The 26621-nt window shown below is 42.7% G+C and overlaps 1 protein-coding gene across 1 annotated transcript in view; it reads right to left on the bottom strand.

Moving 5' to 3' along the window:
* cnpy1 (canopy FGF signaling regulator 1) overlaps positions 1-26621 on the bottom strand; it is a 32838-nt gene that overhangs the window by 5732 nt on the left and 485 nt on the right. Inside the window, exons 2-5 of the mRNA XM_032566558.1 lie at positions 24899-25001; positions 17031-17146; positions 6897-7109; positions 5736-5832 (exon numbers count right to left, since the gene is read on the bottom strand). Coding sequence (XP_032422449.1) covers positions 5736-5832; positions 6897-7109; positions 17031-17146; positions 24899-24992 — 520 coding nt within the window. The 5' untranslated portion in view covers positions 24993-25001. The remainder of the gene's footprint in view (positions 1-5735; positions 5833-6896; positions 7110-17030; positions 17147-24898; positions 25002-26621) is intronic.

Below are 26621 nucleotides of genomic sequence, written 5' to 3'. Positions count from 1 at the left end.
TAAAATTGTGATAGTTTTGATGGGTCAGATAGACTCAAGAAATTATAACAGCAGGTGCGCAGGAGGGGCCCAATTTCATTTTTTGTCATGGGGCGCAAGATTCCTGGAGGCACCCCAGGAATTATTGCTCATGCTTGAAACTTGCCAAAAAGTTAAAAAAAATAAATATTAACACGCATGAACACTTTTGCAAGGTATTGCATGGTGGTTAACAATATTTTCTTGAACAGCTAATGTTTTTATTGTGTCTATCTCTGTGGTACATAGAATAGAATAGAATATACTTTATTGATCCTCAAGGGGAAATTGCTTATTTGTTGAAAGCTACTTCATCTTAGGTGATAAATACAAAGTTTGTAAAATATATATATATACACCTAAGAGTGAATAATAAAGAGTGAATAGTTCAAAATGACTAGATATAAACAAATAAATAAATAACAAGCAATCACCTGCAATATATTAATCAATAAATAACCTGTAAATGAGCACAGAAAGAAATTGAATCAATTAGCAGAGACTTGGGCATTGTAAAGCCTGATGGCAACGGGCAGAATTGACTTCCTGTGGCGCTCTGTGGTGCACTTTGGCAAAATGAGTCTCTGGCTGAATGTGCTCCTGTATCCGGCTAGCATGTCATGATGAGGATGAGACTAGTTGTCCAAGATGGCCTGCATCTTGGACAGGATAGTTCTCTCTGACACCACTTTCAGAGAGTCCAGCTCCACTCCAACGACGTTACTGGCCTTCTGGATCAGATTGTTCAATCTGTTGGTGTCCTCCACCTTCAACCTACTGCCCCAGCACACCACAGCATACAGGATGGCACTGGCGACCACAGAGTCATAAAACATCCTGAACAAAGTCCAAGAGATGTTGAATGACCTCAGACGCCTCAGAAAGTAGAGGCGACTTTGGGCCTTCCTGTACACAGCATCAGTGTTCTTAACCCAGTCCAGTTTTTTTTATTATTGTGGACACCCAGATATTTATAGTTCTCCACAATGTCCACACTGACCCCCTGGATGGTAACAGGGGTCACCAGCATCCTGGTCCTCCTCCTCAGATCCACCACCTGTTCTTTGTCACATTGAGCTGCAGGTGGTTCAGCCCACACCATGTGACAAAGTTGCCTGTACGCAACCTCATCACCCTCACTGATGCAACCAACAACAGCTGAGCCATCTGAGAATTTCTGGAGATGACAGGTCTCAGTGCAATAGCTGGAGTCAGTTGTATAGAGGGTGAAGAGGAAGGGAGAGACGACAGTCCCTTGTGGAGCTCCTGTGTTGCTGACAACACTGTCTGATACATAGTGTCACAGGTGCACAAACTATTTTCTGCCATTTAGATAGTCCACAATCCAGGACACAAGGGGAGATCCAACTGCATTGCCATCAGTTTCTAACCCAGTAGAGACGGATGGATGGTGTTGAATGCACTCGAGAAGTCAAAGAACATAAATCTCACAGTGCTCAACAGCTGGTCCAGGTGAGCGTATACATGGTTAAGCAGGAAGATGATGGTGTCCTCAAGTCCAAGCTTGGGCTGTTAGGCAAACTGTAAGGGGTTCAAGTGTGGTTGGACCAGAGTGTGGAGCTGCTCCAGGACGAGTCTTTCCAGGGACTTTATGATGTGGGAGGTCAGAACCACAGGCCTGTAGTCCTTGGAGTCACAGGGACGCTGCGTCTTTGATACCAGAATAATGGAGGTTGTTTTCCACATCACAGCGACCCTCTGTTGGCACAGCCTCATGTTGAAGACATGCTGGAGGACTCCACAGAGCTGGACAGCACAAGCTTTGAGTACCCTCGGGCTGACACCGTCAGGGCCTGCAGCCTTGCAAGGGTGGAGTCTCACCCTTCTCTCCCTGTCTTCTAACATCTTCAGCGGTGACGTTTCCTGTAGAGGTAGCCAGCTGAGGGGTGGGGGAAAGGTCACTGAGTAGAAGAGGTGGGAAGGAGGTGTGAAGGTGAGATGAAGGACTCTGAGGAGTGGGAGGGGAGAGTTGTTGGACAGCAGCAGCATTGATGGGAGTGTGAGCAGAAGGTACAGGGGTTGCAGTATCAAATCTGTTAAAAAACAGGTTGAGTTCATTGGCTCTGTCAACGTTCCCTCAACCGCTCCACAGCCTGCTGATCTGAACCCAGTGATAGTCCTAATCCCTCTCCAGACCTCTCTGATGTTTTTCTGCTGGAGTTTCCTCTCCAGCTTCCTCTTATAATCTTCCTCAGCTCTTCTGATTTTCACCTTCAAGCACCTCTGAATTACTCTCACATCATCCCTGTTGCCATCTCTGAAAGCCCTCTGCTTCTTATTCAGGATTGTCTTGATCTCCTTTGTTACCCTGGGCTAGTTATTTGGGTAACAGTAAACTGTCTCAGTAGGGATGATGGAGTCAACACAGAAGCTGATATAATGTGTTATGCACTCAGTGAGCTCATAGATGTCCTCCATATTCGGCTCACAGAGTGCATGCCAGTCAGTGGCCTCAAAACATCCATGGGGGGTGTCAGTGTGACCTCCTTTGAGCACCTTCTCACTGTCCTCATTGTTGCAGGCTGTCTCTTCACCAGAGGCATATAACATGGGCTGAGGTGCACCAGGTTATGATCGGACCGTCCGAGTGGAGGGAGGGGACAGGAACTGTATGCATCCTTTACGTTAGCATACAGCAGGTCCAGAGTTCTGTCCTCTCAGGTGGGACAGCTCACATACTGGGGGAAGCTGGGCAGGGTTTTGTCCATGGTGACATGATTAAAATCACCCGAGACAACCATGAATGCAGTTGGATGTTCAGTCTGCAAGCGAGCTACAGAGGAGTGGATGACGTTACAGGTCACCATGGGGTTAGCAAAGGCAGGAAAGTAAACAGTCACCACGACAACATGGGAATATTCACGGGGCAGGTAAAACGGACGAAGACCAACCGGCAACAGTTCAACGTCCGGGCAGCAGATTCTGTCCTTTACCGTTATATGAGCAGGATTGCACCAATGGTTGTTGACTAGATCAGCAAGCCCGCCTCCTTTCCGCTTACTGCTCTCGGTGCAATCCCTATCTGCCCGAACAGTCCGGTAGCCCTTGATGGTAACATTGGAATCAGCAATGTCCGGGTGCAGCCATGTCTCCATAAAACACATTAAACTACATTCCCGGTATTCATTCTGGCTCCTGGACAGCAATGTTAATTCATCTATTTTGTTAGTCATTGATCTAACGTTGCCCATGGTGACAGAGGGGAGAAACGGCTTATAACTTCTCTTCTCCAAAAGCCTCTGTTGTTTCTTCCTTTTTGTTCTCCTCCGCTGTTTGTTTAATCCTCTGCAACCCCAATGTGTCCTTCTCCAGATCTCCTCGGGGCTCTGCACACACCATTTCTGCCACATGTAGGTAAAATTACATTATTATAATTTGCCTTGTGGACATAATCTGCAGCTCCTCTTCATAGAAAGGGTTGCTCCAGCGCCAATTCAGTTGGACAAAGTCCAACTGAATTGCAAATGGACAGTGTTTGACAAGACCAGGTGGCCCCAGACAAGAAACACTGACATCTAAATAAAAACTAAAATTCAATAGTAAAAATACTGTAACAAACTTAATAAACCAACTGCACTACACAAAAAATCCTTCCAAAAGTAAATCTAGTTGTCGTTTACCAATACTCATTATAGATATGAATGTCATTAATTTAGAACAGAATATACTTTATTGATCCCCAAGCAAAAATTGCTTATTAGTTGATAAGCTACTCCATCCAATGTGTTAAATCCATCAACCTTCTTCCGGGATCGGGTCACAGGGTCAGCAGCCTAAGAAGGGAGGCCCAGACTTCCCTCTCCCCAGCCACTTGTTCCAGCTTCTCCAGGGGAATCCCAAGGCGTTCCCAGGCCAGCCGAGAAACATCGTCCCTCCAGTGTGTCCTGTGTCTTCCCCGGGCCTCTGCCCGGTGGGACGTGCCCGGAACGCCTCACCAGGGAGGCGTCCAGGAGGCATCCTAACCCTAAGATGCCTGAGCCACCTCAACTGGCTTCTCTCTATGTGGAGGAGCAGCGGCTCTACCCGGATGATCAAACTTCTCACCCTATCTCTAAGGGAGAGCCCAGACACCCTACAAAGAAAACCCATTCCGACCTTGTTCTTTTGGTCATGACCCAAAACTCATGACCATAGATGATCGACAGGTAAATCGAAAGCTTCGCTTTTTGACTCAGCTCTCTCTTCACCACGACAGACTGACCAGAAACGAGCCCGACTGACCAGAAACGAGCCCGACTTACTGCCACCAATGAGGATCAGACACCGGTCATACAGGGACCTAACAGCCCATATCAAAGGGCCTGATACCCCATATTCCCAGAGAGCAATGTGTTAAATATTAATCCAAATATAACCATAAGAGATAGAGTTTATAAATATATATACCTAAGAGTGATGTAAGTAAGTCAATATGCCTGAATATACAGTACAGACCAAAGGTTTGGACACAACTGTGTGTCCAAACTTTTGGTCTGTACTCAATACAGACCAAAAGTTTGGACACACTTTCTCATTGAATTCAATGAGAAGGTGTGTCCAAACGTTTGGACATCATCAACCCAGCATGCATTGCATGGGTGAAAAATATAATGAAAGACATACATGTTTTGAGGTAATTAATAGTTTTTACATATCACAAACTGATTTTTTTTTTATTTAATAGGAAAATTACAACATATTTAGGCCAACATGTTCAAATAAATCAAATTGATGGAATAATGTTTCCTTTAACAATTACATTCTGTCCTTACATAGGCCCTTTAAGGTGAATGTCTGCGGCTCTTCCTGTTGAGTATATGGCACTGAATTTGTTTGAACCATACACCGACCTAGTCCTTCTCACTAACTGTATTTCCATTGACCATCTAACTGCTCACACTAGCATTCGGAAAATAAATTTGCTTAATGGAAACTAACACTAGGATGAGTAAAGTCTCCAACTACAATTTCCCCAAAACGCTGCACACGTAACCACTTCAGTTACAAGAGGCTAGTCACTCCAATGCCTGAATGAGACACCAATGACTTGTTATTTGAACAAGCTTATTCACATGTGATTTTAATTGCATTTGTTATTTCATGGAGACACCATAATTGCAAAATTGTGTTCTTTAGACATTGGCAGAAGGTCGACAATATTTTTCAAACATTTGCAATGGAAACATAATAAAGAGGCAGCAGCCAATCACTAGCTAGTCTCACTCTAAGAAAGAAATACTGGAATTGTGTGTTAATTCCACCCTGGAAAGGACTTGTCCAAACTGATCATGTAAAGGCCCTCATATCCAGTTGTTGAAAACGTCTACCCACAACAGTTCTTTTTCTGATTGGTTCACTTTGCCTGACCTACAGAAATACAAATACAGGGGGAAAAAAAATTTTGTTTGTTTTTTTGTTGTTTTTTAGCAACTTAAAGATTTTACTTTTGGAGTGATAATTTTTGTAGAGTTGATTCTGGTTTTTGTGTTTGTTTTCTGTTATTTATTCATTGTACTTTTAGAGGCACAAACAAATCCATAAAAGCTGTCATTTCATTAAAGAAAAGCCCAAAGAAAATACTGACGCTCTTGGTGTTAGTTTGTCATGACATTAAATCCAACAAAAAATGTACCATTGCAACGCTGTTCCAAACAGGTTCCACGTCACCTAAAGAGCAAGAGGAGAACAGTGGCAGGAATAAAGAACAGATGAACTACCTGAGACTCGGCTGCATAACTTCTTCTGCACATCTCCCTCATCCCGGCCGAGCAAAGAGATGATGTCGTCCTCCAGTTCCTCCACCAGCGTCTCACACTGCCAAGAAAAACAGACACAGTGGGGAGATATGTCTAAGTCTGGGGGAGACACTGGGCTGAGTTAGCTCAGCCATGCAAACACACACACACAGTTTAACATGTCTTTATGCACAATGAAGAGTATGACAGTGCAGGGTGGCGGCCATGTTCCCCATCTGTTTGCCAATCTGTTCAGCAGTTTTAGCATTTGGTAAAGATGTGGTCAGCTACAAGGACCATGTGAACACAGTTCTGGATCTGGCTCAACGTTTTTTCTAGGTTACAACAGAATCCTTTAGGCTAATCGAAACAGACGGTTGCCATGGTAAATAGAAGGCATGATGACCTAATTTTCTCAGTTTTTCTGTGTTTGATGCCAACTTTAATAAAAATAATTAAATTTAGAAATGTTAAAAACTCCAATCCTAATAATCTTTGCACCACTATGTTAACGCCTCAACTCTAAAACGTTTGCATGTTATCCAATGGGTCAGGAGACTGTTGAGCTCATTGAAATTATTTATTTTACACACTGATGTTGTCAGACAGCTCCATTCTCTAAAGATGCAACTTTTATGGAGATTAAAAATAAGGATATGCTTTTCCAGTTATACTTTCAACTGGAAATATATCATTGAAACCACAAAGATATGAAACGTGAACAACAGAGCAGATTCTTGCTAAAAATGGAGAAATATTTGGACGACAGTAGGGAACAGTAAGGGAACAGTAAGGGACAGCAGGGGACGTAGGGGACGGTACCTACAGTCTGTCCCCTATCTTAAATTTATGTACATTTACAGCAAATTTGATTGCAAACATCAATCAAAATGTTCTAGACAAAAGTATAGCAGGTAATTTTCTAATATTAAGCATCAGCTTAAAACTTTGTACAACTTCTAAAAGAACCATCAACACCTTCAAGTTTAATTGAGACATGTTGCAGCTGTTTAAATAATTTAGTCAACACATGAAACAGAATCTGGTCAGCAGTGAGTCCATTCTATGCAAATAGAACAATCATGTACAGTATGTCACAACTATAGTGTGTTCAACAGTTCAGCAATGCTGTTGTGAACTTACAGCAAATTTCAGGTTATTGGATGCCTCCGGACCATCAAACTTGAAGTTTTCAAAGTCTGGAAAGTCTTCTGAGGATCCACTGACTCTTGGAGCGAATCTCCTGTACTGCTTGTGGTGGGTGTTCGGGTCAATGTAGAGGGCATAGTCACTCATGCTGTCGCACACCCCGTCCAGGAGCTCACTGAGGTGCGTTTCTGAGCGAACGAACGGGACCTAGCAACAAAATTAACAAATAAAAATGGAGGATTACACTGAGAACTCATGAGCTGGCTGACATCAGGATGCAGTGTTGTAGCCAGGCCTGACCTTGTTCAGTAAAATTTACGTTCCTATTAGGTCAATGATGTGCAAACTGTTGAACTGATAATGACTGTGCAATCTGCTGGGTTTCATTCATTTTGAACAAATTTGAACAATAAACTGAACTTAATGCACTTTTTGATACCTAGGATAAATTTGAATGTATGTTACTGAACTGAAATGACTTTTTTTGTAAGTTACCATGAAATAACATGTTGTGAATTGGTGCTATATAAACTCAATCGATTTTACAATGCAATAACCACACTCAACCTACAAATATTTTCATTAAAAAAACCCACAAAACTATTTCCCTTCCTTTTAGCTCTAATGGCCTTTATTTAACAATAAATGGACAGAAGGGAGGACAGAGAAGAGACAGAAAAAAGCCACCAACTGGAAAACAAACCCAGGACAACTGCATCCAAGACTGATTTTGTTTTAATTTTTTTGTATACAACTTTTTATATTCTTCTTTTACACTATGTTCAATAAAGTCAAAATCAACTCAACTCAACCCAGCACCCCGCAGTCTGAGATTTTGCAATGACAGATGCAGTTTGAAATTTTTACTGGTTCCAGATCTTACTTAAATGTATGAAAGATATGACCCAAATTGAAAATATACTGGGGAGACAAAATAACTATACTTCTAAACATGGTGTTTGGATGGACTCAAGCTACACTACAAAGTGTTGGCTTATGTTGAAGAACAAAAGCAGCCATATTGACGGTTGTCGTTAGGGTCTGAGTTGACCCAGAGTCAGCAGTGTGACACCGCAGGGCTTTGGGAGGGTCATCGGTGTGACCCTTTGCTTCCGCTCTGTTTTATTAGTTGCATGGTAACAAACGTCACCCGGCAACTCTGACTTTTAACCTGCCTTCCCACCTCTCCACCACCTTCCCCTTCCTCTGCTGCTCTCGTGGAACAAAAAGGCAAGGCAGTGGTGTCTAGACAGGTCAATATAGGTGAGGTGGTCCAATCTAAGCATCCCCGGAAGTATACAGGGTGAAAGGGTGATGCCCAGGAGGTGAGGGGGCAAGAACGGGGCATAGAAAATGGAGAGGAAAAGGGGGTGAGTCAGTGCTCTTTACCCTACTCCAATCAGGTTAAAAAACATAAGGTGGGGGTAAGGGGAGAAGATGGAGGCAGTAGAGCTCATCAGTAGCCAAGTGCAGCGTAAACAGCTCATTTCCTTAGCCCCCACATTGCTTCTGTTGTGTCTTTTCACCCCCTTTCCATCCTCTGGTGATTAAAGGAGGAAGGTTGTGGAGGTGGGAGTGAAGTAGAGTGAAATGGGGGGGGCATGGTTGGAAGGAGTTAAAATGAGAACAGTCTCTGCATTCTGTAACAATATTCATAAATAACTAATGTGAGTTATTTTGTTCCTTTTCTGAATATTACATTTATACTTGGGGGCTTCAACTCCAGGCCTCCAGGGCCGCGGTCCTGCATGTCATGTCATGTCCCTGGTTCAACTCACCTGAATTAAATAGCTGGATCACCTCCTCAATTAGCAGTCAACTTCTCCAGAGTGAAGCTGATGGCCTCATTATTTGACTCAGGTGTGTTGACGCAGAGGCCTGAAGTTGAAGACCCCTGACTTAGACCATAATCACTGATGTCTTCACTGACTTTCATCTGACTCCAGATAACACCATCTAATCATTCAGCAATAAGTGACTGCAAAGATCAGCAGAGATGGGGATGAAGGAAGTCCAGCTCATGTCTAAGATGAAACAGGCTGCAGACCAGGAGCAGTCTACCAGGAATGCTAAGTTGTTTCTCTAGCATTACTACATTTAGCAGTATATACATGTGGAAGATTGACAGCGGTAAGCCGCTCCTCCTGGCTCTGATTGGTTGTCTTTGGTCAGTCGTGGTACATTTCTACAGATGGCAATAGTAGCACTGGGAGGAGGTGGAGAAGCTCAGTCTTTTCACTGATTGTCTGATGACATGGTGACAATTTGAACAAATATGTACAAAACACATTTTTGTAAAAGGTGCATACTGTAGCTTTAAACATCCCCTTAAACTGCAGAATAACACTGTTGTCCTCATGCCCACCACATGTGAGTGTATATGTGATTTTAGTTGTTTTAAGAGGAAATATACCTGCTGGGTTTCAAATGTCTTTTTTTTTAATACATTGTACAGAAAATTGCAAAAGATGCTTTCTTTGTGTTTTGTTTATTTAGGCTACCTGGACCGCTGAGTATTGTTTAAATCTATATTAAATACGGCTCATGTGGATATGAGCCATATTTACAAATTATGTAAAAGAAAACTGGAGGATCTCTTTTCTATAAGACTTTATAACTGTGTTGTTATTGTATGTTTAGGATGGTGTACTTCTCCCTTGACAGCAGGAATATAAAACGATCAATATGCATTTTCTTTGATCACAACCTGACTTTTAGGAGCTAGTTAATTTTTTTTTAAAAAACAGTTCAACATTGTCATGTTTTAAAACGTAGTCCTTGATAAAATTTCACCTTGTTGAATGTGAAATGTTTTCCTTTCATATTCCTGCTTACACAGCGCCCAGGTGGAGGTTGTGTTAGATTCTAACCAGCCCCTCGACTGGGCCCAAGAATCTTTGCATTCAAGAATTCCATGGTGTCTCATATGTTGATTATTACTATATTTGGTGACGGCCTGCTTCTTGCTCTTCAGTATTTCTAAAATCTATACAGCTGCATTATTAATGTAACATAATAGGCAACACAGTCACTGTCCAATAAAACAGCTTCACATCTCTTATCATTTAACACAGATAAACATTAAATTATTTTAGTAATTTTTTTTCTGCCATGGCACATGACATTTCTTATTGCACATTTGGTTTTTGAAATGTCAACAATTCCACAAGCTCATCCAAGCTAAGCGACACAAAGACAAAAGAGGACCCTTCTTCCTACACTGGACAATAGAGGCATGTATGTCCATCTCAACCCGTGGGCTTAGGTCTCAGTCATTATCAAGCCATGTTACAAAATGGATTGGAATTAAAGCCCTTCCTCAGCAGCCAGAGCCCAGTGAAAGGGAGCCGTCAGTCACAGCGTTGTTTGAAGAATGGGGCAGGGTGTGACCGGTTTGGCCAGAGAATAGGCTTCTCAGGGATGCCATCCTCCATTCAATTCCCATTGGACAGGGAGCCATTACTGAGCCACTGTGGGCAGGAACCTTTCAGTTTCATTGTCCTTACTGCTCTTATGGGCCAATGAAGACCCATAAATTAATAATAATAATAATAATAATAATAATAATAATAATAATAATGTCATGAAAGCTAGACTGGAGATGAAGAATAAAGAGATAGATTTTCAGCATATTCAAATTTAATACTTAAGTTATCTTTTGTCAAAAATAAAATTTGTGATGTTTAAGTGCAACAAAAAAAGCAAGAACAGAAGAAATCTTTAAGGGGGCAAAGACTTTCACAGCACTATGTATTATAGAAGAGCATTAAATCGTGGCCTAGCGTACCGCAGTGATAGCAGTCAGAGGACGAGAAACAGATGAGCATCTGGTTTTAATTAGACTGGTGGAAAATTACTTCATAAAATATTGGCAATGGCCATACAAAGTGGCCTGCAAAATTATTCATACTCCTTGAACTTTTCCATATTTTGTCACATTACAACCACAAACATGAATATATTTCTTTGGAATTTTATGTGAGAGACCAACAAAAAGTGGCCTACAATTGTGAAATGGAAAGAAAATTATATTTGACTCAAAACATGTTTTACAAATAAAAACTGAAAAGTGTGGTGTGCAAAAGTATTTACCCCCCTTTTCTCTGAATGCAACCAGTTTCCTTCAGAAGTTTCCTAATGTCTGCTAATGACTGAACAGAGTCCACCTGTGTGTAATCTAATCTCAGTAGAAATCCAGCTGCTCTGTGACGCCTCAGAGGTTCAGAGAATATTGGGGAGCAAACAGGATCACAAAGTCCAAGGAACACAGCAGACAGGTCAGGGAGAAAGCTGTGGAGAAGTTTAAAGCAGACTTAGGCTGTAAAAAGATTTCCTAGGTTGAACAGAGGAGAGCTCTGATCAGAGACGCAGCCAAGAGGCCCATAGTGACTCTGGACCAAAGGCAGAGATCCACAGCTCAGAGGAGGAATCTGTCCACAGGACAACTATTAGTCATGAATGATTTCCAACATCACAATCGGATCAGGACACTCTTACTTTATATCAGGCCAAAATTTGGAAAACTTAGCAAGAAAGCTGATTGGACAGCTGGTCATTTCAAAATAGCACACAAAAGTTAAAATACAAAATAAGTTACATTATTAGCCTGCGTTTGAAGAGACATAACAAATAGCAACACTGCATGTCAAATTCCAGCTCTCTAGGCCCTAATATTATGTGTCACTGCCTCAGCCTGCCATTGTGCATTTTCTCATTCTCAATGCATGACTTCCCACTAGTAACTATGAGATCAACTCACTGCTCCATCTAAGTTCAATGTCTTTGGATGCCTTAAATATGCCATTGTTACGGAAGGCAGGTTTTACTTTTGTGCCACAGAGCGGCTTCATGCCCCCAGGAAGTCCTACTGTGAGGAGGCCAAAGAGCAGACTTAAAACCTGAAAATCCTCCACACTGAAGGCATCTACACTGTGACATCCCATCCTCTCCAATTCACTCTAGGTCAAAAGCTGCTGAAAAGAAGGGAGAGCAGAGGGCATGGGATCAAGGTTTGACTGTTTCTGTGGCTAAGAGACATTTGAATGGCCAAACAATGCAACAGGTGGAGGGTAGTGCCATCTCTGAGCTGAGGAGGAGCTCATCTTTGACATCATCGGCTGAAGGCTAAGGAAAAACTTATCTGGACCCTAGCCCTAATCAACTTCTTCCAAACTGCTAAAGGAGTTACCAGAGATTCCGATAACTTTTCAAAAAAGTTTGGTATAAACTATTGCTATAGAATAGTAAAGCTTCACCAAAACATGAGAAATGTTTACTCTTGTCAATGTTCAAAGAGTAAAAGGGAGAAATCTGAAATGGTAAAGATATTGTCTAAGTTTTGACTGTTTCTTCAAAGTGACCAAATCTGCAGTTTGAGGATAAGATAAGATGAGATAAGATATGATAAAATACGATAAGACTTTATTGATCCCCTAAGGGGGGGGAATTTTGTTTATCCCAGCATAGTACACAATAAAAATTAAAGTAAATAAATAAATAAAGCAATAAGAATAAACATATAACAATAATAAATAACAATGAGCAGTGATAGTCTTAAGAACACACACATATCGCTCAGTATAATTCTAAATATATATTCAACATTTAAAACACACAGCTCTAGAGACTATGTATTATAAAGTCTGATAGCTTCTGGAAGAAAGGACTTGCAGTGGCATTCTTTAGCACATCTGGACTGCAGTAATCTTTGACTATGTCTGCTCCTTAGACTGTTCACCATTCTGTAGAGGAGATGAGATAGTTGATAATTCTTCAGCATTCGGTCTCTCGTCATCTCTTCCAGTGGAGCCAGCTTGATCCCTACAACTGACTCAACCTTTCTTGTCAGTTTGTTGAGTTATTTTGAGTCTTTCACCTTCATTGCAGCTTCCCAACACAGAACTGCATTGAAGATGGAACTAGCCACTGATGACTGATAGAACATGAACAGCATCTTACTGCAGATGTTAAAAGACCTGAGCTTCATGAGATGAGAGATGTGTCACTGTTTGAGAGCAACAGTTATAAAAGTAGCTTAATATTAAAAATAAATCCCAAAATATTTTAGAAACAACTTTTACACCAGAGGCATACAACAACTAGAATCTTAGATTTAAGCGGGATAACAATCCAAAGTTGTAGGGGAAAAATACACAAATGTTTTGTCCTATGGCTAGGCTAAATAGCAGTGAGTCAACCACAGTTGTGGTGAGCATAAAGTTTAAATGATCACAAAATGCTTTCATCAACAGCTATTACAGTACAGAATCTCTCCTCTTACATTACATTAACTTCTCTCTAAAAAGATACTATATTCATTCCACAATGCTTGGCTTCAGCTGCGTCTCATATTTTCTGTGTCTGGGTCAAATGAAGGAGAGAATATTTAACTGCAGTTACTACCTAATTTCTAGACATATTTTAACATTCTTTCCATTTGCAACATGGAAATGATGGATTATAGCTTGAAGTGACCTTTTCAACTCAGGGTTTCCCCCAGAAAACTTGCTAAGCCCAGTGGTTGGGGCGCCGAGGCGGTCCACCAGCGATCCACCATGTTTTTGTATTAAAAGATGTTAAGTTGACAGGAGAAGTAAGAATATTACTGAGTAAATATATGTTACAGGAAAACAACGCCAGTGAAACGCTATTTAAACCCACAACTAGTCTTTAAAACAATAAATTAAAAAATACAATTAAAATGAATATCAATTATTTGCACTTCTTTTTAATCCAAATTAAGTCCGCAGCTTCATAAGGCCCCCAGGACTTCAGGGGACCATAAATGCTAATATTTTAACACAAACCATACATAAATGTAACATTTGTTTGAGATTATCAATGCTGCTAAATATGATTTAATGGTTTCAGCATATATAAATTAAAAGATTTTAAATTGTTTAACATTTATATGTAAGATTTTAAGGAGCTGGCAAGTTTACTTTGTAAACAATATTCATAGTTAAACTGTTTTGTTACCATAGCAACAATCTGATGCTATGAGTTTAATCTCTTAGTTTTAGCTCTGTTTGTTCACAAATACAAATGAATAAACTGCAATTATAACTTGCTGCTTTTTAGGTTGGCCAATTAAACTAGTCTCCCTCCCCCAGATTAAATGTAACACAGAAGCTGTTAGAGGTGCTGATGTTTTTAGCAGCAAGAGGGGCCCCCAAGTCAGATTCTGCTCCAGGCCTCATACAGCCTTGGACCGGCCCTTCATGAGGAGTTAAATCCGCTGCACTGCGCAGAGATGAGCAACAAACAGGAGATTTAATTCAATGCTGCTAATGTGGCTTTAGTAGCTCTTCCATTTCGTGTCTGTTGAGTTTTAAACAAGGGGACACAGAAACTATTTTGTTTGGTAGAGTTTATGGAACGCGTTTCTCAAATCTCAGCACAGCCTCGCACATTAACTCTGGCTACATGGACAAAGCATTTAATATGGTTTGTTGCACCGTGTAAACTGAAAAATAATACCAATAATAATAATAAAATAATATAAAACCAGCGCGAAAGCTCCTCAGCGGGCTGAACCTGCAGGATGAGGTTAGCGCTGATTCGTTAACCACTAACGCACCTGCCAACCGGGACCACATACACCTTATCAGCGCACACAGAGCCGGGCGCTGAGCAGCGTGTTGAGCTGTAAAGTCCGCATATAATTCTTTGTTCACAAAAATAAATCATACTCACTGCTCCTCAACCCGCATCTCTGAAAGTGTGACTACAAGCTGATCAACCAGAGCAACGCGGTGGGGTTTAAACTCTTACCTTGATCAAACACTCTGGAAAGAAACAGAATTTCTCACAGGGGATTGATGTAAATATCCACACAGGTCAGCCTGTGTCCAGTTTGAGTAAAGGAGGCGCGCGCGACCCGCGCTGAAGTAAACTTAAGACATCCAGCTGCTGCAGCACGCGAGGCAACGAGCAGAGGCGCGGGCTTTAAAAAAAAAATATATATAAGTTTTTGTTTTTTTTAAATTATTATTTTATTATTATTTTCCTAAAAACATAAACAAGAAAGGCTTAGCCTGGCGGTGGGGCTAGTAAAGCATGACGGGCCGCCAGGCCTATAATACACTGGGGGAAACCCTGCAACTCATCAGAAAACTAACAGACTTAGTTTTGGAGACATGGAGGCCTTAAAGATGCAGCTTTAGTGACAGATGGTGCAACTCGTAATATTTCTAGAGCAATCTAAATTAAGTCATCCTGCATCCTAGATTTTTTATTAATTAAGATGCATAGTGTTTTATGTAGTCACATAACAGTCATTATTCCATTCGATGAAGGTGGAATGTCTTGTAATTTAAAGGAACATTTTGGATTGTTGGTACTATTTTGCCCAAAGTTTTGGAGCACCAGTTGCCAACATATAAAAAGGCATGAAATTCCATTTTTACTTTTTATACAACAACTTTAGCTCTTTGGTGAAGGTTTTCACAAAGTTTTGAAATGCATTAATGACATTTTTTAACCAGTGCATTTATGGGGTTCAACACTGATGTTGAGCAAGATGGACTGACTTCCAGTCTCTGCTCTAAATCATTAGGCGAAGTGATACAAAAATTATCCCCCACGCAAAACTATTTTAATAGAATCGCAAGTGTGTGTGAGATAGGACAAACAATCATATGTCATAGAGAAATGAAACTCAATATGTAGGAAGAACACCCCCAAACAAGAAAAAAAAGTCTTTTGGAGGTATGCCACAAAATGTACATGGAGGCGGCCATTTTGGGTCAAAGGGCAAATTTTGGCCATTTTTGACGTTTACACACCTCAAACTTTAACAAACTACTCCTAGGGATTTTGAAGTATTGCGTTCATTTTTGATCAGTATGCAGTTAAGGGATGCAAGACTGAAAGTGACGTTTTGAGCATTTTGTAGCAAACTTAGCGTACTTGTCAAAGCAAACAAAAGGCCCCAACTTTCACACACAATGACCAACTTGGTATGAGGTATGTCATCATATTCTGACATCCTACAAGCCCTGGCCCCTCAGAAGAGGAAGTCACTTTTTTTTCTTGGAAAACTCAGTCTCTGGCCTCTTGGGCTAATCAAGATTGTCTTTTGTCAGAAAACAGAAGAGTTTTTTTGGTGGTCATTGCCATAGCAACGTGGCAAAGTCAGAGGTCATGCCGTTGCCATACGTTTAGCTCTAAATTCCACATATTTCAGCCAAGCTTCCTATAGGAAGTCGGCCATTTTGGATCAAAGCCATTTTGTCTCTGTTACATATGTTGTATCTGAGCAAACTCCTCCTACAGCTTTTGAGATACAGGTTTCACAATCACTCAGCACTGTCTTGAAGCATTCAAGATCAAAAGTTATCAAAATTGTTTTCCTACATCAAACATGCAAGCATGTTTTGTTAGAAACCATTTTAAATTCCACCTTTCTTTCTCTGGACACCTTTATGTTACCAGCCCTGAACCCCAAGACCTTGAGGTTTGTAACACATGGACTCAGAGCAAATGTTTGCCAGACAAGGTGCCTAAAAAAGGTGCATTTTTACGACTGTAGATTTGATGACTTGCACAGGAAACTGCATGACACTAAACTGTGTTCACATCAATCTATTTTTTATGCAACAGACAGTCAGCTCAATCAGTCACTAGGACGCATAGTGTGATTACCACTCTCTGTGCAGGTTTGACAGGTGTGCAGTGGTTGCCTTGGTAGAGAAGTAACGGAGTTAGGCGCCCAACTAGCACATCAAACCTGTCCTGATACATTTTTCAGCCATGTCACCCAGCCTTAATTCAAATAATATATAACTCTTTTTAAAAGGTATAACTAGCCAAGAATTAATAAAACATCTTCTTGAGTTCTCAGTCACCCAAATAAAATGTACTTTCAGAAATACTTTTCCTTTTTGAAATTCGGTGTATAAATGGCAGTCTTGATCTCAATACTTCAGGATCCTAAACACTGCCACGTTTAGAAGCTCTCAAGAACATCAATTGCAGGATAAAATATCATTTTAGCCTCATGTCCAGTCATAATCAGGACCTTCAGCAAAGCCTTGAGAGCAGTGAAATGTGTTAAAAGTGTATGAAAAGTCAGATAACTGTTACAACAAAGAGGTTTAAATGTACAGTATTCAACAAACGCCCTACCTTTTTGTCTGTCATGGTTCCATCAGGGTTGAGTCTAAAGCTCCCTACATTAATGGTCATCTTTGGGTCCACCTGACTGATTGAGTAGTTCAGCTCATCCACAATCGCCTTACAAGCTGGGAGGAGGGGGGTGGGGGGGTGGGGGGGGGTGGGGTGGGGGGAGAGAACAAGAAGACAGAATTATTGTTTTAGCTAATGGCAATTAACAGGAAAAAAAGAATCTCTCTTATTTGGACCAATCCATCCATCCATCCATCTTCTTCTGCTTATCCGAGGTCGGGTCGCGGGGGTAGCAGCTTCAGAAGGGAGGCCCAGACTTCCCTCTCCCCAGCCACTTCTTCTAGCTCTTCCGGGGGAATCCCGAGGTGTTCCCAGGCCAGCAGAGATACATAGTCCCTCCAGCGTGTCCTGGGTCTTCCCCGGGGCCTCCTCCCGGTGGCACGTGCCCGGAACACCTCACCAGGGAGGCGTCCAGGAGGCATCCTGACCAGATGCCCGAGCCACCTCAACTGGCTCCTCTCGATGTGAAGGAGCAGCGGCTCTACTCTGAGTCCCTCCTGGATGACTGAGCTTCTCACCCTATCTCTAAGGGAGAGCCCAGCCACCCTACGGAGAAAACCCATTTCGGCCGCTTGTATCCACGATCTCGTTCTTTCGGTCATGACCCAAAGCTCATGACCATAGATGAGGGTGGGAACGTAGATCGACCGGTAAATCGAGAGCTTCGCTTTATGGCTCAGCTCTCTCTTCACCACGACGGACCGGTACAGCGCCCGCTTGACGGCAGACGCTGCGCCAATCCGCCTGTCGATCTCCCGCTCCCTTCTTCCCCCATTCGTGAACAAGATCCCGAGATACTTGAACTCCTCCACCTGGGGCAGGACACCCCCCTTGACCCGGAGAAGGCACTCTACCCTTTTCCGGCTCAAGACCATGGCCTCGGATTTGGAGGCACTGATCCCCATCCCGGCCGCTTCACACTCAGCTGCGAACCGCTCCAGCGAGAGCTGCAGATCATGACCTGATGAGGCCAGTAGGACCACATCGTCTGCAAAAAGCAGAGATGAGATCCTAAGGCCACCAAATCGGATCCCCTCAACACCTTGGCTGCGCCTAGAAATTCTGTCCATGAAAGTGATGAACAGAATCGGTGACAAAGGGCAGCCCTGGCAGAGTCCAACTCTCACCGGAAACGAGCCCGACTTACTGCCGGCAATGCGGACCAGACTCTGACACCGGTCAAACAGGGACCTGACAGCCCGTATCAAAGGGCCCGGTACCCCATACTCCCGGAGAACCCCCCACAGGGCTCCCCGAGGGACACGGTCAAACGCCTTCTCCAAGTCCACAAAACACATGTAGACTGGTTGGGCGAACTCCCATGCACCCTCCAGGACCCTGCCGAGGGTGTAGAGCTGGTCCAGTGTTCCACGACCAGGACGAAAACCACACTGCTCTTCCTGAATCCGAGGTTCGACTATCCGACGGACCCTCCTCTCCAGGACCCCTGAATAGAACTTGCCAGGGAGGCTTAAGAGTGTGACCCCTCTATAATTAGAGCACACCCTCCGGTCCCCCTTTTTGAACAGGGGGACCACCACCCCGGTCTGCCAATCCAGGGGAACTGCCCCTGATGTCCATGCAATATTGCAGAGTCGCGTCAGCCACACAACCCTACAACATCCAGAGCCTTAAGGAACTCCGGGCGGATCTCATCCACCCCCGGAGCCTCGCCACCGAGGAGCTTCTCAACCACCTCGGCGACCTCGTCCCCAGAGATTGGAGAGCCCAACCCAGAGTCCCCAGGCTCAGCTTCTTCAATGGAAGGCATGTTGGTGGGATTGAGGAGGTCTTCGAAGTATTCTGCCCACCGGCCCACAACGTCCCGAGTAGAGGTCAGCAGCACACCATCCCCACTATAAACAGTGTTGGTGCCGTACTGCTTCCCCCCCCTTGAGACGCCGGATGGTGGACCAGAATAGCCTCGAAGCCGTACGGAAGTCTTTCTCCATGGCCTCTCCAAACTCCTCCCATGCCCGAGTTTTTGCCTCAGCAACCACCCGAGCCGCATGCCGCTTCGCCTGCCGGTACCCATCAGCTGCTTCCGGAGTCCCACAGGCCAAAAAGGCCCGGTAGGACTCTTTCTTCAGCCTGACGGCAACCCTCACCGAAGGTGTCCACCAACGGGTTCGAGGGTTGCCGCCGCGGCAGGCACCGACAACCTTGCGGCCACAGCTCCGATCGGCCGCCTCGACAATGGAGGCACGGAACACGGTCCACTCAGACTCCATGTTCCCCACCTCCCCCGGGACGTGTTCGAAGTTTTGCCGGAGATGGGAGTTAAAGCTCCGTCTCACAGGGGATTCCACCAGACGTTCCCAGCAGACCCTCACAACACGTTTGGGCCTGCCAGGCCTGACCGGCTTCCTCCCCCACCACCAGAGCCAACTCACCACCAGGTAGTGATCAGTGGACAGCTCCGCACGTCTCTTCACCCGAGTGTCCAAGACATACGGCCGCAGATCCGATGAAACAATGACAAAGTCGATCATCGAACTGCGGCCTAGGGTGTCCTGGTGCCAAGTGCACATATGGACACCCTTATGCCTGAATATGGTGTTCGTTATGGACAATCCATGACGAGCACAGAAGTCCAACAACAGAACACCGTTCGAGTTCAGATCGGGGGGGCCGTTCCTCCCAACCACGCCCCTCCAGGTCTCACTGTCATTGCCCACGTGAGCGTTGAAGTCCCCCAGCAGAACAAGGGAGTCCCCAGGAGGAGCACTCTCCAGTACCCCCTCTAAGGACTCCAAAAAGGGTGGGTAATCTGAACTGTCGTTCGGCCCGTAAGCACAAACTACAGTCAGGACCCGTCCCCCCACCCGTAGGCGGAGGGAGGCTACCCTCTCATTCACCGGAGTAAACCCCAACGTACAGGCGCCGAGATGGGGAGCAACAAGTATGCCCACTCCTGCCCGACGCCTCTCACCTTGGGCAACTCCAGAGTGGAAGTATGTCCAGCCCCTCTCAAGGAGGCTGGTTCCAGAACCAGAGCCATGCGTCGAGGTGAGACCGACTATTTCTAGCCGGAACCTCTCGACCTCACACACTAGCTCCGGCTCCTTCCCCACCAGAGAGTGGGGCTCCTTCCCCACCAGAAGAGCAGAAGCTGGCTCTTCCACGTCCCAAGAGCCAGCTTCTGCAACCGAGGATCGGACCGCCAGGGTCCCCTCCCTCTGCCGCCACCCATCCCACACTGCACCCGACCCCTTTGGCCCCTCTCACGGGTGGTGGGCCCATGGGAGGGGGGACCCATGTTTCCTCTTCGGGCTGAGCCCGGCCGGGCTCCATGGGTAAAAGCCCGGCCACCAGGCGCTCGCCATCGTGCCCCCCCTCCAGGCCTGGCTCCAGAGTGGTGCCCCGGTGACCCGCGTCCGGGCGAGGGAACGCCAAGTCCAATGTTTTTATTCATCATTGGGGTCTTCGGGCTGCGCTTTGTCTGGTCCCTCACCTAGGACCTGTCTGCCTTGGGTGACCCTACCAGGGGCATGAAGCCCCAGACAGCATAGCTCCTAGGATCATTGGGGCACTCAAACCCCTCCACCACGATAAGGTGGCAGCCCAAGGAGAGGCCCAATATAGTGTTTTAAATTTCTACGAATATTTTATGCAGAGCTAGATCATGCTTTTTTTTATTAATTATAAAAGACTGCTGGTGAGAGAATCTGCCATTCAATCAAGGTGTGTTGGAGAATAACACCTGGAAACAGGGCTGCCCAGGTGAAGTCCTTGAGAGTTACCTTTCTGGAACTTTTAGATGCATCACAATGCACATCAATCAAAGAAAGCAATTCTCTCACCAGCAGTCATTAGACTCATATGTTGCAGAGGCCTGCCTCAGACACTCAGTTAATTCAGGTGCATTGGGGTTAGGGATCCATCTACAGGTGGCAGGATGTTCCCCATCAAGGACTGGACTTGGGCAGCTTTGATCTAAAAGTTACAGGAAGGAAAACAGCTTTTTAAGACTGGGCATCACTGTTGTAGAAGATTTATATACAACAGTGATGCAGTGACCTGCACTGGAGTCCAGCCCTCCAGTGCAGGTATCCTGCATCTTTTAGATGTGTCCTTGGCCCAACACACCTAAATCAAGTGACTGAATCACCACATCAGTATTAGCCCTGCTAATATACTGATTATTTGACTGAGATGTATTGTATCAGAAACGTATCTAAATTTGCAGGACACTAGTCCCCAAGGTATGGAGTTGCAGACCCCTGATCTACATCTTTCTACAAACAATAAAAAGATCTAAACGTCCTCAAGAAGTACAGACTGCTTTGTCACATTTTGTAGACAGCTTCACTGTTGGATCTCCAGTTTGGTTTGTTGTCCAGGTGAACACTGAAGTATTTACAATTATTGTTCAAGTATGCGGAGTGCGATGGTTGGACTATAACAGCTTTTGTGGCGTCGGAATCGCGTCGTCACGGTTTTGGAGTGAACGGTAGGAATGAACGAGAGAGAGAAAAAGAAAGACAGAATGATTCCTCAGATAATTGTAAAAATATTCTATAGAGTACTCGATTGCTAAAATATTCTTTTACAACAGCCCTAGTAAGTCTTCCACAGTGATTGAAACTTTTCCGGGGTGGGAAAAGATGGAAGATGTGATTTAGAATCCCACATAGCTGGTTTGTACAGGCCTTTAGGACTGGCTGACATAATGTGGAACTGTACTGTGGCTTTGTTCCTGTTCCCTGAGCTGCCTCTTCCTCTGACCTCTGGAGACAGGAAAGTGGGTCGGGGAGAAAATAGGAGCACCAGCATCACATGATTTTGTTAAATAATGTGATAAAGCCAAAGGAGCATCCGTGACAAAGGTAAATGAAATATTTCAGGTGTGACAGAAAAGACTGGTGGGCAAGGGATGGTGGGAGATCTGTTTGGGGATCTGGGACAGGAGAGGAGAGCACAGAGTCTGTTTCAAAACTTGACCTGTTAAAGAGTGTTCAGTTCATTGGCTTTATTGATCTGGTCACACTTCTGCTTGAAACCTATGACCACCAGTGATGGCATAGTTACTTTGAAAAAGTAACTTTAATCAGATTACTGATTACTCCTTGAAATAGTAACTTAGTTAGATTACTGACTACTTGATTTGGAAAGTAACTAAGTTACATTAAAAGTAACATTTTTAGTTACTTTCAGCAGCTGCTAACAACGCTCCACCTCTTGTGAAAATTACATTGATTTTTGCCAATTCTTAATTACAAGTTATTTTATAATAGTAACATCAACAATATATTTCCACTTATATGGCTGAACTGAAGGGGAGATAGTTTAATGGTTACAACAGTACAAAAGAAACTTTAGTAATTTGTGCGTGTTTTTGTGTGTTTCTATTGTCTGGAAAACTATAAATAGGATTTTATAGTCCATCATCCAGGTTCTGAATTAGGCCCTGCTTGCTGTCAGAGCACAGCGCTCCTCCTGCTGCTCCACAACTCAGATGTCCCGCTGCACAGATTTGTGACATTTATCTTAACATTAATTATTATAATGCCGTTTAGTTGCACAACTCTACGGACATCTTCATTCGTGGCTGTTTTCACGTTTATTGCGCAGTTTTATGGAGCGCAACGCAAAGCTCGACGTAATTCACAGGTAAAATATTAACTTGACATTAACAAAGACACAACGGGACGGATCATCCGGGGAATGATGGACATGGAGAGCATGGAGAGCTAAAACTAACTGAATGTCAGACACATTCTGGGGTTTATGTCTGCTTATTTCCAAGCCCAAAAACCGCAACCTGCGACTCATTAAATCTGCAAGCGACTTTAGAAAAAACCAAGCCCAAAGCTATTACTTATAAGTAATAATCAGACTTGGCGAGCAAAACTCAAAATAGTTTCTATTTTTCCAGCAACAAAATGCGCATCTCCCTCTTCCCTTCATTGTTTATGTTTCTGTCGCTGCTGATACTGTTGCGGTCGCTAGTCAAGATGTGTAGAGGAAATAAAATTAAATTACAAAAGAGAATAGTAACGACTAGCACAATATTTAGTGCTCATGAATTTAACATCCAACAATCCGCATACAGTATGCAAGTACTGTAGGTTGCTTAAATTTTTTCTATTAGTTTTAGCTTACTGAAATGTCTCTCTCCACGAGCAACAATCAAAAGCAACATGGAAAATACACATAAAGCAATCCAGACTTCTCAAAAAATGCTATGAAGTTGCATTTTATTCAAGCTGCAGTACATAACTTTAATAAAAAATATGTTTTCTCCATATTTGTTAAAGCTGTCACCATGTCGTGACAGTTTGTTGTGAGACAGATAATCTGAGAAAACAATCAATCTCCTCCACCTCGTCCCTGAATCACTATTACTGGCTAAAGTATTGCAACATTCCAGCCAAAATAACCAATCAGAACCAGGAGGAGGTTCTTAGTGCTGTCAATCAACCTCATTCACTCACTGCTAAATGTGCTAATGGTGGAGAAACAACATTTCATTACAGGAAACCATTTATCTGCCGTCACTGGTAGCTATGCTAACTAGATTGAGCATTCACAACAGGCTATGCTAGCTGCAGCATAGCACAGAGTGAGGGGGAGGAAGGATGAGCAGCCACATGAGATTGTGATTGACAGCACTAAAACTCTCCTGCCACTGACTGGTTGTTTCTAGCACTTTGAGAAAGCAGAGGAAATAGATTTTTCACAGATTATCTCTCATACCATATTGTCACAACATAATGACAGTTTTAACAAATATGTGAAAAAATATATATATTTTTTTTTTTTAATAAAAGTTATACTACAGCTTTAATTTCACTTAGGAGAGGCTGGTCAGGAGGGACGTGAGTTAGAGCTGCTGCTGACTGACTCATCTGTTAAGTGGTAAAAGGTACAGGGACAGGTTAAATATAGGAATTTCTTGGTAATTTTTTTCCTTAATTCTTTAAATGCTAGTGAAATGGAGGCAAACAGTCTGTAGCTAAGCTAACTATGCTAAATGGTTGATAATCTCACACAGTCTACCCACCTCTCTTGGAGAAAAACTGGGTTATAAATTGACACTCTTGCCTTTCTCTCTATCCTTTTTTTAATTTTTTTTATTTTGAAAACCTGATTTTATAATTTTTTGTAGTGGTATAGTAACTGCCACAGTCGTTTGTATCTTCTACTGACTGCTGCTGAACACCGTCAAGCCCGCCAAGCAGAAACGAACCATTTCATGCAGGTCCAGGGGGGCTCAGGGCAAATATGGATGTGTGTTTTTTGGTCTGGGAGTGGGAACATTAAATTTTTACTGCTGAAAACAATCTTCGAAAACACAATATGATTAATTTTGTAACTTGACAGGGCACCATTTTTTTTTATTTCTATGAACAAAAAATAAATAAATAAACTGTGGAGGGCCCCTGTCGTTCAGGGGCCCTTTAGAATTGTCATAACTTTTCCTCCCTATACGTCACTAATGACCACACATCTCTTTTAATCTTCTGCTGGAGCATAATCCAGGTTCTTCCTGTAGGCCTAATTGCTGTCTCTAATCTTGACTATAGGAGGCTGTTGTATACTCCTCAATAATTCATTGCAACGTTCCCTCAAGGCTGTTTGTTTTTCTTGAGATTACTGGCAATCCAGAGTTTGTTTCTTGGAAAATACCTTACTATGGAGTTAGAAATTGTGCTGTTTACACAAAACTTTACATAGTCAGTCACACACTCAGTCATAACCTCCTGCCTCTTTGATGCCAATACCTGACGCAGGTTTTAATTGCCAACATGTTAAATCTCACAGAAAGTAGTGGGGGAGGGGCAAATCGCATTATTGCTTCTTACCAGAACAGTAGAGGACTTTGTCCCTCTTGCTTTGGCTGCAGCTGATGAAGGTAGACAGCACCATCACATACATATGAAATATCCACGATGCCATAGTGATGCCCTGGCAATACAAAACATGATTAGAGAAAAGGACATGTGTAGGGACTGGAGCTTCAAAATGATTGCCGAGATGCTGGTCTTAGATTCTGACCATTGAATTAGTGGTAACAGTTGAATCAGACACTGCAGGGAACTGATCAGAGGAACAACAGAAATAGCAAAAAAAAGACAAAAATAAACTGCTGAGACAAATTGATGTTCAAAACAGAATATCTCAGTTCAATTTCCTGTTTCAAAATAAAATCTGTGCTAGTTTAAATAATGCATTTCAATACATTAGTTACAATAGTAATATGATAATATAATATAATGGACATTCATCTTTAGAATACAGCAAAAAGTAAGGTTAATAATAACAGTATTTACGTGTTAGTTAGCCATGGTAACTAATACAGTTACCATGGCTAATTAATGTTACCATGGCTAATATCAAATTACCATTCTCCAACTGAAGGAAACAGCCTACATTGGAATGTAAGCTAACAGCTTTAGCTAAAAATATGCACTGCTGCCTGTCATTGTTGAATTGTTAAAAAGTTTACTTTATATGTGCTTGGTGTAATACCGGGGTTCAGCTCCCGCTATGAAGGGTAACTGAGATTTCATAAATGTTAAAAAGTTTGAATCATTCCCTAACATTGATTTAGATTATCTGAGAGCTAACCTTAGAAATAAAATAACTTTTTATTTCTAAAATAAAATATTTTATTAAAATATCATTTTATTTTAGAAATAAAATAAAATAGCATATTTTTATAATATTAAATATCCTCAACCATGTATCAAACTTTTTAAAAAATTTCCTTGTACGTGTAGCTTTGATAGCTGTTTGACTAAAGTTTCCAGCAAAAAAAGTGTGAAAATTTGTTTAGTATTTAATGAGTTATTATTAATTAAATGCGTTGATACTTCATTGATGCACTGATACTTCTAAGTCAATCATTGTGCCATACCAGTGACTGGTTTTGAACAAAATCTAACTGTAAACTATTTAAATAGATTAATAAAAAACAAGCAAAAACCTGGGGAAAAAAAATCCTAAAAACGTTTATACTTCTTCCCATTTTTTAACACAAAAACGCAGTATGGCAACAGGTGGACAGGCAAAAACTTTTGCCTGTCCGCTCATTTGTATAATGAGCTCAGCAGATGCACAGTTCCACCAGGGATTTGCTAATTGCTGCTCCTAGTCTAAAGGAGCTGAGTGTGCTGATTTATCCATCACCCACTACCTTGGTGGCTGTTTTTACAACATGTGACTGGTATAAACATAATAGTGTTTATGTGGAAAGGTAAAGACATGAACCTGAACAACAAACAACATCCGCAGATCTGTTGAATATGCGAGATCACAGACTATTAATTAAATTATATCATGGAGTAACATTTTATTCATGAAGAAAAGGACAGATTATTTATCTCAAAACGTTATCCTTGGGGAAAACAATAGTTTCCTCAGTTTAGGAAACAAATTCCTCCCACTCCGCTTCGTCATGCTTCTCCCCGGGTTATCCCCCGGCTGATTGGTAAGGAATGCGTCTCCTCACTCAGGTGTTTCCTTGGACTCATTTCTAGACTTAATCTTTTATATTATTTCCGCACAACGCACTGTAACAGTTTT

The sequence above is a fragment of the Xiphophorus hellerii genome, chromosome 6, assembly GCF_003331165.1.
Source record: "Xiphophorus hellerii strain 12219 chromosome 6, Xiphophorus_hellerii-4.1, whole genome shotgun sequence".
Classification (NCBI taxonomy): domain Eukaryota; kingdom Metazoa; phylum Chordata; class Actinopteri; order Cyprinodontiformes; family Poeciliidae; genus Xiphophorus; species Xiphophorus hellerii.
This window is presented reverse-complemented; position numbering and strand designations above follow the sequence as displayed.